Source organism: Oreochromis niloticus, linkage group LG20 (genome assembly GCF_001858045.2).
Source record: "Oreochromis niloticus isolate F11D_XX linkage group LG20, O_niloticus_UMD_NMBU, whole genome shotgun sequence".
NCBI lineage: Eukaryota > Metazoa > Chordata > Actinopteri > Cichliformes > Cichlidae > Oreochromis > Oreochromis niloticus.
The window spans coordinates 36639951-36657999 of record NC_031984.2 but is presented as its reverse complement, the minus strand read 5'-3'; the positions used below and the strand labels follow the sequence as shown (position 1 = coordinate 36657999).

Below are 18049 nucleotides of genomic sequence, written 5' to 3'. Positions count from 1 at the left end.
CACTGAATGGTAAAGAAAGGTTTTTCAAAGCGTCTTCACTTGCAAATATGGCATCTAATAATTTAGGTTAAAAATTAAAACAGGCAAGTGTAATAGTAAATTTGAGTAAAAGCACTTTGTTACGACGGAAATGCATATTAATGCTTATTCACAATTAACCCTGGTGGCCTTGTTTTAAAAAAGAAACAAAGAACCCAAACCCAGTCAGGCGCAGCCCATGTTCTGGGTTTTTTCCGCTGCTTTTCTGCCCCCTCTTTTTTTGGTTTCGCCCAACCTGGCCTGAACAGCAGCGCTTCAGCCTTTATCTTGGTGCCACTGATGATGATGAGGATGCTTCTCTCCATCTCTAAATGATTTCACAGGAAACCGACCACAGCTGTACGGCTGCGCGATGAATACACTGGCTTTTAACAGGCATAACTCTGGAATATCTGTGATTATGGATATCTTGTACTTTCTATGGATGCTGCCGTCGGTGTGGGCTGTCGAAGGTAAGCTGGAATTCGACTCTTATTTGAACGTAAACGCTTGAACGGAGCCGAGCTGTTAGCGAAGGGACGACAAAGCGCCATCATTAATTTACAAAAAAGAAAGAAAGAAAGAAAGAAAGAAAGAAAACAAAAGCCGACTATGCGTATTTTAACCTCATTTAAGGGACCAGTCTAGCGGAAATCACCGAGGATGGATGGAGCTCTACAGCTTTCACTATACCGAGAAGGATTAAAGCTGCAAATATGTTGGTAGTCGAGACAGAATTTAATCAGCTTCTCTGGCATTTATTCTTATCTGGCATCAAAGGCCATATACACAGTCTCATTTTCTCTGTTCCTCTCCTTGTTGTTGTTATTATGACTATTCTTATTATTTATCTTTAATTTAACTGACATTCCTTTTGCTGCAATCATTAAGTACAATATGTTTGGTCAGGCAAATACTTTCCAGTCCCACAACTTCAATTTTCTTTTTTACCCTATTTGTAAGAACAGTAAGGATAAGAAATCTTTTATTCATCTAAAGGTTGACAAGATCAATTACATAAATACCCAGTATTTCTCATCAAAAGTTTATTTTAAAGAGGAAAAACAGTTAAAGTCATTGTAGGAGAGAAAACACTTTTATAGGAGAAAATAGTCTAGCCTGAGATAAGACAGGGTTGGCCTAGTCCACTACAGGGGGGACTTTATAAGTTTGATCACTTGCCAATAAAATGAATGTCTGTAATTGTTATGGTATTTTCATTTTCTTGCAGAGAGACAGAAGATAAACCAAACATTAAAAAAACAAAAAACATATTTAATCCCCTACAACTCAGCCAGAACTCATGCTCCAATAGGATTGACACTGTGCCCATGTGGCACCCAGATTACATTCAATTCAAATTTATTGATGTAGTCCCAAACCACAGCAACAGTCGCATCAATATCAATATTGTATATTGTACGATAAAGACCCTACAATAATACAGAGAGAAAACCCAACAGTTATGACTCCCTTTGAGCAACAGTGGGAAGGAACTCTCTGTGAAACACTGACAATAAAAGGACAGAGCACAAGTTGAAAAACTCAATAGGTCTCCAACTGCTGCACCTGTAAGAAAAAACACATACAGAAAACAAACAGCGCCTGAAGGGAAATAAAAGAAAAAAACATAGATGCACAAACAAACAATCTTGTTGTGTTCTGAGTGTGTGTGTCTGTCAAGAAATATACTTGGTAATGAGGGTGAGAAGCTGCATCCACACCCCCTTAGAATACAGAGACAGACAGAGACCCAGGTGACCAGGGTGCAGCCCCCATAGTACTGAAGACCCGAGGCCACACATCTTGATGACAACTGCGTGCACATCCCAGCAGGAGAAGAAGGGACGACCCAGATGGGGCCCTCATGGCCAAAGAGCAAGAGGACCAGAAGCAATGGTGGGCAGACGACTCTGACAGAGACTGGCCAACTCAGCATAAGCCGAGGTCCGGGCCCCAGGTACCCGAGAGCCGCCTGGCACCCAGCAAGTTTGCCAGTGAGCATTTAAAGGATTCAAAAAAGGCTTGAGAGAGTGTGTTGTGTTGTGATGAGATGAAACCAAATCGAGACATTATTAAGTCATGTTTTGCTTGTTGATCAAATAACAGTAACGTGCAAATCCACTTATAACATCTGTGTAATGTGTTTTCTACATTTTTGGTTGATATTCTGTCTCTCTCCATTAAAATGAACTACTCTGAAAAAGTTAATTTCTTTGTAAGTGAGCAAACCTAAATAATACGGAAGGATTTAAATAATATAATAATTATAATTATTGTGATAATTTTATTCCCCACACAAAGAACATCATGGGATTTCCAGCTGCCTGATCCTATAACACTATTACTATTATTACTAGGGAATGGTTCAGAGACATCTGATCCAGCTCTATCTATGAGCGTGATCAAAAAGGATAACGCTAAGCGTAATATTAAAATTAGAGACAATGTCTATCTCTCAAACATAAACACTCAATATTTCAGTCAGGTTTTAAAGCATTTCACAGTACAGAGTGTATCAACTTTTTTGGGATAACGTCAGTGTTGGGGCTGCCATCGTCCTCATTCGGCATAGTTGGTTGAGCTTGTTAGTGAAGTGTGTTTGATGTGATGGGGTGTGTTCTCAACCAGATGAGCGAAGATGGTGATGAGGTGTTTGGAAATGTTGTAAGTGGCTGAGTTTATACTGCTAACAATAGGTCTTCCAGGGACTCCTTCTTTGTGGCTCTTCAGAAGTTAATATGTGCAGGGTATAGGATCCCCAAAGTAAAGTTAGTTTGTAGGGTGGTCAGTGGCTTTTTCTCTTTCAAGTGTTTGTAGATAGGCTTACTTTGAGACTTTAAGTATTACTGTCACTGAGGACTGGGGCAATTTTGTTGTGATAACCAGCTGAGTTAAGAACAACAGTACACCTTCCCTTGTCAGCTGCTAGTAGGTTGATGCTGTGGTCTTCACTCAGGGATGTGAACACCTTACCTGAATGTTGAGGTTGGATGGAGGAACTTTTGCACTGGCAGGGCAGGTTGCCCCGCTTTTGGCTGTGTTAGTTTAGTAACCCTTGAGATGCTCCACCTTTTGTTATTAAAACTGAAGAAGCCTATTGGATGAAAGGTCTAAAGAAATCCAGTCCTCTTCTTTTTTTCAAGCTCTTAAGACTACCATGACCAGGATGACTGGGAACATACACAGACAATACAAAATACAAAACAAAACACAAAGAGCAGCTACCTAAACTTTACTTATTCGGTGTCTTGTTAACAGTGTCACATTCTGTACAACCCTGAATACTGGATACTTTCTTTAAAAATGAAGGCAAAAAAATGAAAAATGTTTGACCCCCTGGTATAAAGCAAAACACGTACCTTAAAGCAGATAACAGGAGTGGAGAGGAAATGGCCTTGCGCTTCTTTAGAAGATCTTCATTTGGTCTGGAAAAATAAAAGTCTGTGACTCTTAAAAAAAAAGCCATCCATAAAACTAGTGCATTTTGCTATTTGTCACTGCTCAAGGAAAACACAGATTGCTTTTCACCTCAGCAGCCAATCTGACAAAGAGTTGGAGCTCCGTTGAGCCAAGTATTCCTTTAATCTTAACTATGTCTGTGTAGGTACTCTGTAATCCAGGTCATGGTACTCTTAGGAGATTGAAGTCAGGTCAAGATGAGAAACTCACTGTAATGACAAGCATTCATGAAAAAGATTCTCCGGTTTGTTGGTGTTAAGAAATTAGTTTGTACGTGATGACTTACATAGGAGGTTATATAATTGTCGGGGTTCTCTCTGTTTTCATGGTATTATTAATGGGTCTTGACATTGCTTAACATATAGAACCTTGAGGCAACTGTTATTGTGATTTGGCACTATATAAATAAAACTGAACTGAATTGACATCCAGGAATGATTGAAGTCATTTTAATAAAACAGAATTTAAAAATATATTTTAAAAAGATAAAAGTCCACACCTGTTAATTGTGTATGTTTTAATATCTCAGTGTATACAATTCAGATGGAGTTTTGGTAAACTGTTAATAATAATAATAATAATAATACTAGTAGTAGTAGCAATAGAAGTACATGCACTGTTTGTGTATCCCTCGTTTTTGCTCCTACTGTTGACAAGAAAAGGAAGTTTTCATATAAGCCATATAAAATGCATTTCATTGATTCAGCATTTGGAGAACCAGACCTTTAGCAGTAATAACATGAACTCATGGTTTTCTCTATGACACAGGTGTTGAACTCCAGGCCTCAAGGGCCAGTGTCCTGCAGGTTTTAGATGTGTCCTTGATCCATCACAGTTAATTTAAATGACCTCCTTGACATGTCTTGAAGTTCTCCAGAGGCCTGGTAATGAACTAATCATTTGATTCAGGTGTGCTGACCCAGGGTGAGATTGAAAACCTGCAGGACCCTGGCCCTTGAGGCCTGGAGTTCGACACCCCTGCTCTATGACTTCATCAGTCTCTTACATTGTCGAGGAACTTTAGCCTACTCTTCATTAGGGATGGGTACCGGTATCCGGTGCCATAACGGTAGTAACCAGACCGAAAAGCAGCGCACATTGCGGTGCTTTATTTCGGTGCTTTATTTCGGTGCTTTATTTCGGTGCTTTTTTTTTTCCTGAGATCTCATACACTTTGGATTCTAGCCAATCATTTTACCTTTGCAAGAATAGTAGGCGGGCCCAGGTACATACGTTCATTTAGAGCAGAGCTACCGATTAAAAATGACCAAGGCGAAGCGGTCAAAAGTCTGGCTGTACTTCAGAGCAAACGATGCAAACTCAGCAGCCTGCAACAAGTGCTTTAAGGTGATACTGTGATACTGCGCAAAGGAGGTAACTCCTCGAATCTGATGACGAACCTGGCGAGGCATAGCATTCTTTTAAAAGCTGAGAAATGCACCGTATTTGATAGCTTGCTGCGAGACCTCACACCGAGCACATCTACTGCGGGTGTGGTGCCTGTTATTGGACCTGGAGTTAGCAACATCCCCCAAGAACCCAAAGAGTAGAGTCCTGGCCCCTAGTCCTGCCAGTGTAGCAGAAATGATGACGGATGATGATGGCAGCAGCAGCTGTTCTTCTCCGGGCGAGTAGCTTAATGTTGTTCGTGTGTAATTTACGTTGAGTAGGCTAACCAGGTTATTAAATTAATGCATGTAAGGTGAACTAGCAAACACCGTCGCAGTTACATGCGGCTGTCTTCTTGTTTGATGGCAGATACTCCCTTCACCCTGGACAAAAAGGTTAAAATGACCAAAGAAAAAGTGGAAAACACCTAAACATGAGAGGTTTTTGGACAAAGTTTGTGATTTTTCCATTGTTTAAGCACTGCTTCCAGCCAAGAGTGAGACCATATATGCCCTATAGCTGCAGAAAAGGCTAACATTGTTATCTTTTTACAAAAAGACAGCTAAACATGAGAGGTTTTTGGACAAAGTTTGTGTTTTCCATTCTTTAAGCACCGGTTCGAGCACCGTTTAAGCACCGGCACCATTTCAAAAGTACCGGTTTGGCACCAGTATCGGATAAAACCTAAACGAAACCCATCCCTACTCTTCATTATGTTGCTTTAGTTCATGGCTGCTTTACCATTACAGTCTGTATGCACAAATTTGTGTGTAAAAAATACTGACAGATGTTTCACATGCAAATCAGTGATTTGTCAATATTTTTCATAGGGATCTATGGATTTATCTAAATATCAATAGTATCAATAATTCTGGCAGCAGTATCGGATCCGTACTAGTGTAACAGAATCAGTGCTTTAGTTTGTCTCCTCTTAAGGTCAGTACGTTGTTCCACTCATCAATATAGCAGACATGTCTGTGTAAATGCCCCTTTTCTCATATAGGCACACTTTGCTCAGCTCCCTACTCTCCTGTGTGTAGTTGTCCTGCTGTCTTGTGACTCGTTGGCAATGAGTGAATGCACAGGTACTTCACAGGTGTATACTAATTTTCAGACCTGAATTTGTTACTAATTTACAAACAAACTCAGGGTTTGTTTGTGTAAGCGTTCTGTTGCTAGCAAAGCAAACATTCAGCAAATTAAAGCAAATATTTAGTTACATGTTGCTTTATATTTTGTTATGTTGCAGATTAAGTCATTTGTGCATACTTACTTGGTTCTTTGTTTTCAGTTTTCATGTAGGTCAGGTTTGGGGAAAGGCCTGCCTGACATTTCCTGATTTTAAAGTACTGATGATGTCAGACGTGACATCAGAAGGGTAAACCAAGATGAGGGGTTTCTTCTACCATAGGAATGCTTCCTTTTGTGTGTTTCAAGATGTAAAGGGATTTGTTGAATCTTTTTTTTTTCATATATAGAGCCGTTTAGCTGTTACATGTGCTAATCAGAAGTGTGAGGAGCTTTTTGTAATTTTCAGTCATCTGTGTAGAGTTTTAGATTACTACTGTACTGGCTGGACTCATTGAAGGGAAATTGATAGCCCTATATATAGTCAGTCTCTGCTTGATTAAGATGAGGGAGGAGAGGTGAGCTTTGTTACTGAATTCATGGACTTTTTAATTTTGTTAACTAAGTTACTTTGGGGGAGTTTTAAGTTTCACATATGGCGTTCACTGTAAATAAAAGTCTCATCTCTCAGAATCCTAAATGTCTGCAGAGTCTGCTTCCTACCACCTTCCTTGACGTTCGAGTCAGACTACTTCACAGGCTGAACCTGCGTTAATCCGTCATCAAGATTAATGCAATGAAAACCCATCTAGATTGCAGAATGGACAAACTTTGTACAAACTGGCCGAAATGCGTTGAGAGTGACATTTCCGGCATTTTGAGTCATTCTGCGCCCTAGATGGGTTAATTGCGTTAAAAATTTTAATCGCATTAATCGTGACGACGGATTAATGCGCGTTAACGTTGACAGCCCTAATACCTACATTAGATGTTAAAAAATTTATCAGTCACCTCATCAAGGTTATAAAATTAACACAACCCAGCAGAGAGTGTGATTGGTTTGGCAATGATTTCCTTTGATGTGTGCAGTCTTTCATGTGCAGCCCTCAATCATATGCTGGCTCCCTAAACTGACACTCAGTAAATATTAACTCTTAACTATTAACCTTAAAATGGTAAATGGTAAATGGCCTGTATTTATATAGCGCCTTTATGGTCCCAGAGGACCCCAAAGCGCTTTACATACCCAGTCATTCACCCATTCACGCACACATTCACACACTGGTGATGGCAAGCTACGTTGTAGCCACAGCCGGTGCGCTGCATTAACCTCTGCATATGAATCTTTGTGTTGTCTCTATAAACTCACTTTCACCTTAGGTCTATACAGTCTATTATTATAGTTAAAGAGATCTGGTAGACTCAAAATGTAAAGTTCATACATTCATTTACAGTGAAAGTTCAGTGCTAAATGTAAGTAATGGAATAGCAGTCAGTTGTTCTCAAGGCTCAAGGAAATTCTACAAAGTATCTCTCCACTAGAAAATAGTCTCTCTATCTCTCTCAGTAAGTCAGATCAGAAGGAGATCCAGGAATCCTGCACACATGAAAACAAACAGGTGAGGCAGAAGCATAAACAAACACCATGAGGAGTCAGGCAGGTGGAGCCAACGGCATTGTTCCCTGCATGACAATCCAGCATCAAGTGAAGGTCTTCCTTCTCCTTAAGTCATGGGTTGGGACCTCGAGGCATCAAGGGCCGCTCTTCGGCACGTTTTAGCTTTCACCTTGCGTCAACACCCCTGAATCAAATGATTAGTTCATTACCAGGTCTCTGGAAAACTTCAAGACATGTTGAAGAGGTATTTTAGCCATTTAAATCAGCTGTGTTGGATCAAAGACACATCTAAAACCTGCAGGACACCGACCCTTGTGGCCTGGAGTTCCCCCACCCCTGCCTTAAGTAGTAGCCAGTCTGATCACAGGATTATCACTAGGTGAGTTAATCATAGGTGTGCTGGACTGAAGGGTGAGTAGTGGAGGAAGAAGAGGACGGACACCCTTCCAATTATTTTTTGATATGCGTTTTGTTTCTAAATTCCAACAAATTTATTCAACTCAATTTGTCGTCATTTGTTAAGGGGCTTCCCTTTTTATTTTTTTCTTGTAAGAAGCTAGCTTGGCCACAGTGCTCTTTGCTGACATTTTAGAGTGACTTATCTAAGTCAATCAATATTCAGCAGCACAGTGCTCTTTCGCCTCTGGGAGAAGTGACAGAAAAACACTGAGCATTAAAACAGCTCATGACCTACTTCTTCACTTGCATATAACCTCAGTCCATTGGTTTAAATCAAACAGGAATGCCTGCTGCATCTGCCCCTTTCACAAAGAGTCGTGTGATTGACAGACAGAAGCAGCCAGTGGGATCAGTGCAGCTTATTTACTATACTCTCTATGAGATTTGAAGCTGACGACAGACCTAAATGAGACACTATATGGGTCCTAACGTGTGATCACTTTTATAAAAATCAGTCTTTGTTTTTTTTAACATCATTTAATATATATCTGATTGTGTCTCAAAAGTGATTATGGAGTTCTGTTAGCATTTTATACTCACAGGGTGTGTGCCTGTTACTGTGCTCTAACAATAGCACATATGAGTTGATCAGTGTTAGTCATACAGTAGTAGAGATCTGCAAGTATCTCCTCTGATGGAACTTTGTTAGTGAGCTGGGGGAGTCATGCTCTTGGATGGGTGGCTACCTGGAGTTTCTAGTTCAGTTACACTGCTCTCTTGTATCAGGGTTGGCTTATTTTGCTCAGTATTCAATAGGAAAGCGAGTTTTTCCTTCCTACTGTTGCCAAAGTGTCAAAGTCTTGGAGGTCATCAAGATGTTTTCTGGCAAAACTGAGATGAACCTCAGAGCTCTAGACTTTTTTGCCACAGTTGCACTGGTGTGCCTTACTTTTTTCCTTAGGTGCACCAGCACAAAAGTTAGGTGCACCCAAATTTTTCAACTGCATTGCTTAACCCCTCTGTTTTACATATTCACATTTTTTTTAACTGCTGTCCATGCAGGCAATATTGATTTGTAAATTATTAACTAACAATCTTGTCAGCACAAAGTTCTTTATTTGGAGCACAGTTCTACAAGAAGGATAAGTTACTGAAAAGGTGCTTGTGCTTAAAGTGCTTTGGCACTCTTTGGTAATATTGTAGGCAATGTTAAACTTTATCATCATCTCTGCCTCCTCTGATGACCTGTTTGCTGCTGCCTGCTGCTGAAAGGCAGTGGGGAGAGGGGACACTTGGGCAGGGCATTTATCGCCGCATATAATGTGTTTTCTGGATACACTGTGCTTTTTCAGTGTTCAGAGGTTGATGGCTCCGTGTCAGAGCACTGGCTATGAATTTTAGACGGATCAGGCCTTAACGAAAAAGTTATCAATCATCTTTTCTCATTACCCACAGCTACATCCACTTCTGTCAGGCCTAGGCTTCTCACTAGGGCTGGGTATCATCACTGACTTCTATCATCTATCATCACTTCTATAATCCATTCGATTCCGATTCACAAAGTCCTATTTCTATTTATTTTGATTCAATTTTGACTCAGACAGTCAGGAATATTCAGTAGTGACACTGTGAGACTTCATCAGAGGTGTGAGCATCACAGCAGATGCCTTTGTGTCAAAGTAACTGAGGATAAAACACAGAAAAACATGAAGGAAATTTTCCTAGCCTTTCTTTTTATAGCAGATAATCGCCTTAAAAACATTCTGCAGTAGAAAACAACAAAAGAAAACCATGAATCAACATTAACAGGTTAATGTTAAGCAGAGCAAAGTTACAGAGGTTTGATTAGAGACACAGCCAAGCATTTTGCAATTTGGGATCATTTTAAAAAGTTCAAATTTCTTCGCTATTAAACAGCAGAAATGAGGCCTTCTTGTCGAGGTCATTTTTGGAAAAAAACACAACAACAGCAACAAAAAAATAATAGTGGCCGACAGCACTGTACATGACTTGTGCGTAATAAGCGAATGAATAATGCACAAAACAGAGATTTGAGATTTGAGGAAATTGTTCTTGAAGTACACTGAGAGAGAGAGAGAGAGCTCTGCATGAAGTGTGACTTTTATTTTGGTGGAAGAAAAACAGCAAAAGTAAGAGGGAATTCATGACGATGATATTCTTTTGCTGCTGGTTTAGTGAATTTTGGTTGGAGAGACACAAAACCTGCAGCATCAGAATCTAGCACCCTACGGCACGTGCATGTACACATGTACGTGCCGTCGGGTCCGCGCTTTGTGTTTACGTCTTCGGGAGCTGAAAGCCGACAGCTCACAGATTCTGATGCGTTGGGTCTGTGTTTACGTCTTTGTGTGGAATCTGTTTACCTGCTCTCATTTACTGTTTTAGCTGTTTGGTGGTTGTTGAAATGGTTTTGTGAGCTGTAACCTGAGATTCTGGCGTTTCTGGCAAAATACATTTATATTTAAACGTCGATAGGGGGGGGATAGGTTAATTGGATAATCGAAATTGTCACTAGGTGTGAATGTGCGAGTGAATGTGAGTGTGAATGGTTGTCTGTCCCTGTGTGTTGGCCCTGCGACAGACTGGCGACCTGTCCAGGGTGTACCCCGCCTCTCGCCCTGTGACAGCTGGGATAGGCTCCAGCGCCCCCGCGACCCTGAAAAGGATAAGCGGAAGCGAATGGATGGATGGATGGATTTAAACGTCGATTCATGATTTAATGAATCGATATCGCTTTATTCATGTCATGGTCCTGGGCCATGTTGGCCCAGTATTCTTAGGTTTTGTGTGTTTTGTATTTTGCTCTTTCTTTATGCATTGGTTCCTAGGTCATTCTGTTAAGATGTTCCTTTGGTTACCCTCTGTGTGCCCCTCTGTATCTGTGAACCCTCGTCTCCCCTCCTTGTGTTTTATGCCATGTTTCCCCAGCCCGCTATGCCCGTGCTCTCCTGTCTCTCTCTCTCCTCCTGTCTGCACCTCTGTACTTCCTGTGTTATTTTGACAGTCTCCCGTCAGTGTCGTGTTTCTCCTGCCATGTCTCGTTACGATTATCTGTGTCACCTGTGTTCCCTGTGTGCTCCCACTTCCCTCGTTAACCCTCTGTGTGTTTAGGTCTGCGTCTCTCTCAGTTCTGTGTCGCGTTCTCCCTCATGCTGTGTGTGATTCCCCCGTGTTTCCTGGTGCGCTTTATATTTAGTTTTCCCAGTTTAGTTTTCTTTAACCTGTGATCTGTGTTTCCAGCAATAAAGCTGTGCTTTTTGAGTTCAGTCCTGTTTTCCGTGAGTTTGCATTTGGATCCTCATCCTGCCTGCACACAGCCTAACCATGACAATTCAAGCTACTCACCTCTCTCTGCACTTTCAAATGTACATACGCATAGGACTACAGGACTATCTGGACCACGGCCAATCAGAGAGGTCCCGCCCCTGAATATCTCTGATTGGTTTAGACCATGATATGGGCATAATGTGTGTCTGTTGTTGACCACACGGAGATTCTCAGCGTTTTTTTCTTCTCGAGAATTTTTTTTGTACTAATATGTACACCATATTACTATCTGTTGACATGAGGAGAGAAAATGCTCTCAATTATGGAAACAGCCAAAGGGTTTATTTATGTTTGATGTATGATTTACATGTGTGTGGCTGTTAATAAAGTTGGCACGCTCTAGGGGGCGTGTGCGTTCATCCAAAATGGCCGAAGGCTGATGTGTGTTTATTCCTCCCTAAGTATCGTCGGGGCAGTTTGCCATGCACGTCAGATTTTCCTGCGCATTTTCATATCTCTGCTAACAGGTTATAGGCCCAGAGAGCTAAGACATTTTCCAAAAAGAGTCCATGTGTTTTTGCCACCGAGAGAAACGTCGCAACGTACAGCGCACTCGGTGAGGATTAGCATACCATGCTAGCGCCATGAGCCGACGAGCCGCTGAGTCAAATAGTCGTTGGGCTCGGCTAGTTTTTGATGGAGACGAATAGAATTACGAACTATGGGAGACGAAATTTTTGGGCCACCTTCGTTTGCAAGGATTAAGTGACATTATTTTGAAGCAGCCTACCGACGCGGTGGGAGAAAAAGACAGAGCAAAGAATGCAGAGGCCTACGCGGAGCTGATCCAGGTTCTGGATGACAAAAGTTTGTCTCTTGTTATGCGAGAAGCAGCGGATGATGGGCGGAAGGCGCTGGGGATTCTAAGAAACTATTATGGGGGTAAAGGGAAGCCTCGTATAATTAGCCTGTATACAGAACTCACTTCGCTCCAAAAGTCCAGCAGTGAGAGTGTGAATGACTATGTGATACGAGCAGAGACAACAATCACAGCCCTGAGAAATGCTGGAGAAACATTGAGTGATGGGCTATTGGTAGCAATGGTTTTGAAGGGACTGCCAGAATCATTCAAACCGTTTGCTATCCATGTCACACAAAGCGAAGTTGAAGTGACTTTTGCTGAATTTAAAACTAAACTGCGAAGCTATGAAGATAGAGAAAATGCGCGCTGCAGCAGCAGATGACAACGTCATGAAAGCACGTGCACAACCGAGCGACAAACCCACTTTTGAAAATTCGAATGACCGGGGAGCCGGCAACGCAGACATAGTGTGTTTCAGATGCGGACTAAAGGGACACAAAGCCAGGACGTGTCAGTGCAAGCAGTGGTGTAACGAGTGTAAAAGCACCACCCATCGGGACTCAACCTGCAGACGGAAACGGTGGCAGGACAACGCACGAAAAGTTTCCGAGGAGTTGAGCAGCAAAGACTATGCATTCCGGATAAGCAGCGAGGATGCAGAGTTCCAGTCAGAGCATGGCGTCAACAAAATGGGTCTGATGATGGACACAGGGGCAACTTCACATATTGTTACAGATATAACGAAGTTCAGAAAATTCGACGACAGCTTCCAGCCCAAGACACACTACGTACAGTTGGCTGACGGCAGTGTGAATGACTATGTGATACGAGTTGCAGAGCAAAGAGGGGAGGCAGAGTTTTGCTTGATGGACAGCAGGGGGCAGTGCCACAAAACAACCTTGAAACAGGCACTGTACATCCCCTCATATCCACAAGACATCTTCTCTGTGAAAGCAGCTACCTCGAATGGAGCGACTGTGATCTTCAAGCAAGGAAAAGACACTCTGCGACACAAAGACTGCACAAGGTTCCCAATATCTGAATACGACAGACTGTATTACCTGCAAACAGTAGACACTGAAGGTTAAGACCAGTGTAAGGGTTGCTATGACATGCAAACATGGCATGAAATTCTTGGGCACTGTAATTATGATGACATTCAGAAATTACAGGGTGTTGTTGATGGTATGGCAATGAAAGGGAAAACAGATAAATCTGTCTTGCATTGTGAAGTGTGCACATAGGGAAAGTTCGTTCAAACTAGAAACAGGGACCCTGATGCACGAGCCAAAACTGTCTTAGAGCTGGTACACACAGATCTAGCTGGACCAGTAGACCCAGAGTCCAGAGATGGATATAGATTTGCACTGTCATTCACTGATGACTATTCCAGTGCAGTGTTTGTGTATTTTCTGAAAAATAAGAGTGACACAGCAAAAGCAACACAGAAGCTTTTGGCTGATACAGCCCCATATGGGCAGGTTAAATGTATCAGGTCTGACAATGGAACAGAGTTTATGGGAAATGAGTATCAGGCACTCCTTAGCAAAAATGGAATCAGGCATGAGACCTCAGCACCATAATCACCACACCAAAATGGTACTACTGAACGTAATTGGTGCACACTTTTTGATATGGCCAGGAGTATGGCAATAGAGAAAGAGTTACCTAAAGAGTTGTGGACTTACACAGTGCAAACAGCAGCTGTAGTGAGGAACAGATGCTTTAACAGACGCACAGGACAGACACCATATTTAATGCTGACAGGAAGAAGGCCAAACCTTTCCAGGATGCAGACATTTGGGTCAGTGTGTTATGCCTACAGGCAGAACAAGAGAAAACTAGACTCAAGGTGTGAGAAAGGAATTTTTGTTGGATATGACAAGAACAGTCCAACTTATATGGTCTACTACCCAGACAGTGGGAAAGTACAGAAGCATAGACTGGTGAAGTTTGAGACCAAAACAAGAGTAGAAAGACAAACACAGACTGACATGGTGCCAGATGATGAGGGTGACTTTGAGACACAATACAGGTCCACCAAGACCAGAGAAAACACTGATTTGAGTACAGAACACATAGATACTCTGGAATAGATCCCAGTAAGCATGTCTGAGATGAGCAGCCAGTCACGGGAGAATGAATTCGACTGCAAGGCTGCAAGGTACCCTTCCAGAGTGAGAAAAAGGCCTGGGTATTTAAGTGAATATGTTACTGACAAGGAGGATTGTGATCAAGTACTCACAAACATGGATTATTATTACAGAGCAATGTGTAACATACCCCAAACATTCAAGGAAGCAATAATTTCATCTAACTCAGAGAGATGGGTCAGTGCAATGGATGAGGAGATGAAATCACTAAGAGAAAATGACACATTTACCTTAACCACTTTGCCTGAGGGTAAGAAGACAGTGGGGGGGTAGATGGGTGTATGCAGTCAAAAACAATGGATACAGTCAGAAGATAGGTGTGGATTATGAAGAAACATTTTCCCCTACTGCTAACTTCACTAGTATTAGAGTGTTGATGCAAAAGGCAGCACAAGAAAACATGCTTTTACATCAGATGGATGTTAAAGCTGCCTATCTTCACGCACCAATAGATTGTGAGGTATTCATGGAACAACCTGAGGGTTATGAGGTGAAATCCGACACAAATGAAAAATGGGTGTGAAAGTTGAAAAAGTCGCTATATGGGCTAAAACAATCAGGTCGAAATTGGAATAAGTTGTTGCATGAATATCTGAGTGAGAACAACTTTGTGCAAAATACTGCTGACCATTGTGTTTACACAAAGATGACAGAAAATAAGAAGGTGATTCTGATAATATGGGTAGATGACCTGATCATTGCTGCTAGTGACGGAAGTGAACTAACTGTTGTGAAGAAAATGGTTGCAGCAAAATTCAAAATGAAGGATTTGGGTAAACTGAGACATTTCATTGGTATAGATTTTGACCAGAGTGACAACTGTGTAAAAATTTCACAAAAACAATATGTGGAAAAAATACTTCAAAGATTCAACATGCAGGATTGTAAAGAAAGACTGACACCTTGTGAGCAAAAACTGAACTATGCTGATGATGCAGAAAAGATGAGTGATGTCAAAAGGTACAGAGAGGCATTTGGTAGTCTGATCTATTTGGCTACATGCACAAGACCAGACTTGAGTTTTATAGTCAGTAAACTTTCACAGTACTTTACTGAGCCAACTGAAGACCAATGGACTACAGTAAAACATGTACTGAGATATCTGAAAGGGACAACCGAGAAAGAACTGTGTTACAGGAAATGTGACAACAAAGAACTGAGGTTGTGGGCATACAGTGATGCTGATTGGGCAGCTGATGTAACAGACAGACGGAGTACAACTGGTTATTGCATAAGCTTGTCTGTAGATGGTCCTTTAATTTCATGGAAAACCAAAAGGCAACCTACTGTTGCATTATCTACCTGTGAAGCTGAGTACATGGCTTTAGCTGCAACCCTACAAGAGGTTTTGTACCTAATGCAACTGTTACAAGGTATCGATGGAAAATATGCACCGCCAAAGGTTTATGAAGATAATCAGGGTGCAACTGCATTGGCGAAGAATCCTGTGATGAGACAGATGTAAACATGTTGACATAAAGTACCACTTTGTGAGGTCAACTGTGAGTGAAGGAAAAATAATTCTGGATTATTGTTCAACAGAAGAGATGGTAGCAGATGTAATGACAAAACCTGCAACAAAAGTTAAGTTGTTCAAGTTTGAGAAGTTTATGTTTGGACATTAACATGGTATATGGACATGTACACAGTACCGAGGAAGAAACCCTATATGTGTTTTCTTTTGTTACTTAAGAGCATCATAATATGAGAGCAAGTGGGGGTGTTGACATGAGGAGAGAAAATGCTCTCAATTGTGGAAACAGCCAAAGGATTTATTTATGTTTGATGTGTGATTTACATGTGTGTGGCTGTTAATAAAGTTGGTGCTCTCTAGGGGGCGTGTGCATTCATCCAAAATGGCCGAAGGCTGATGTGTGTTCATTCCTCCCTAGCTCAGTAGGTAGAGTGTCTGCCCCATGATCGGAAGGTCGGGGATTCGACCCCACTGAACGGCTACCCTGAGGTGCCCCTGAGCAAGGTACCGTCCCTACACACTGCTCCCCGGGCGCTGCACTGGTGGCTGCCCACTGCTTCACTGGGTGAATGGGTTAAATGCAGAGGAGTAATTTCCCTTCGGGGACTAACACAACACACTTTACTTTACAAAGTATCGTCGGTGAAGTTTGCCATACACGTCAGATTTTCCTGCGCATTTTCATATCTCTGCTAACACTATCAGTGGAGTAAATGGGTTATCGTAGGTACTTGGTGTTTGCTCTCACTGTGGTATTGTATCGCTTTCTGTTCCTGTTACCATGCACAGTGGTGATTTGTGTAGCTTAATCTGTGTAGCTCAATTAATTTCAAAATTAATTGTGATTTTCCTACTGTAACCTTCATGTGCTTTATCAGAGCACAATTTTCTTGAACCACCAGCAAATTATAGTCTTACTATTCAGTTATTGTATCACTAGCAGTATAGCCTGCGGTTCTCCTGCTCAGTGTATCACATCTTTAGTTACTCCTGAGCTTCGTTTAGCGTACCTTGTTTGTAGCTTTGGAGACAGGGCTTAGAGAACTGATGACTGATGGCGCAGATGACGTTTTGTAAAGAGGACCCAAATGCAGACACTTGGAGACTAGACTAATCTTAACAAAAGCAAGCCATTTAGCATACAAAAATACAAAACAAAAGGCAACTTTCACTAACAGAAAACTAAATTGGGAAACCACTAGCACATGGAACATGAGCAAGAGGCATCTCATCTAATGGAGTGATAAATCCAAATTTCAAATTTGTTGTTCAAATCATTGGAGGAGGAGGTCAGGCAAGAAGCTCAACAGTGAGTATCTACAGCCATCAGTAAAACACAGTGGAGGCAGTGTACTGGTTTGGAGCTCCATTTCAGCCAGTGGTTTTGGGGATCTTTTCAAAACTAATAACTAATGAACTAATTATGAACATAGAAAAGCACCATCAGATTGTGATCCACAATGCAATACCATCTTGAAAGCCAAGACAATTATTTTTAATTCAGCCGCACTGGAGAGTTTTCAAGCATGAACACTCTCTGTAACTTCGTGCCAAAGCATTTCAATTGGGCTCCAAAAAGTTTGGGGATTTTATTTTAATTTTCTAAGACATGAAGAGGTGAACCTGCTGGTGTTTTTAAGATCACTATCCTGCTGCACAATTCAAGCACACTTGAGCTTCAGGGCATGAACTGATGGCTGGAAATTCTGCTTGAGAATGTTCTGGTAGAGAGCAGATTTCATGGTTCCATCAATTATGGTAAGTCATCCAGGTCCTGAAGCAGCAAAGCAGCCCCAGATGATCACACTAACACTGCCATGTTTGACTGTTGGTATGACATTCTTTTTATGAAATGCTGTGATAGTTTTACACCAGATGTCATAGGACTCAAACCTTCCAATAATTTCAGCTTTTGTCACATCCATCCATAGAGTATTCTTGGGGTCTTGGGATCATCAAGATGGTTTTTTTTTTTGGCTAATGTGAGATGAGTCTTGTTGTTGGGATGAGTTGGGATGAGATGAGTGTTGTTTTTGGTCAGCAGTGTTGGAACTGTCCTATGGATGCCATTTTTGCCTCTCTCTTATACCAATACCAAAGTCTTCTTCTTAAAAAAAGTCCTTCAAGCTTGGGTCCTCTACCAGAGGCCTGGGAGCTTGAGGGTCCTGTGCAATATTTTAGCTGATCCTAGGACTGCGCTCTTCTGGACAGAGATCTTAAATGTTGTTGCTGGGATCTGCTGGAGCCACACATGTGGCAGCACAGGAACAAGCTCTGAGCACAAGATCCATCGAGGCTGGGGTCTATCATACCAGGCA

The 18049-nt window shown here is 41.6% G+C and overlaps 1 protein-coding gene across 2 annotated transcripts in view; it reads left to right on the top strand.

Annotated features, from left to right (window-relative positions):
• The first annotated feature begins 256 nt into the window (after positions 1-256).
• The window catches only part of LOC100706982 (ephrin type-B receptor 2), a 62320-nt gene continuing 44527 nt past the window's right edge, over positions 257-18049 (top strand). For both annotated transcript variants that reach the window (XM_003459989.5, XM_025901828.1), the window contains exon 1: positions 257-491. In XM_003459989.5, coding sequence (XP_003460037.2) covers positions 392-491 — 100 coding nt within the window. In that variant the 5' untranslated portion in view covers positions 257-391. The remainder of the gene's footprint in view (positions 492-18049) is intronic.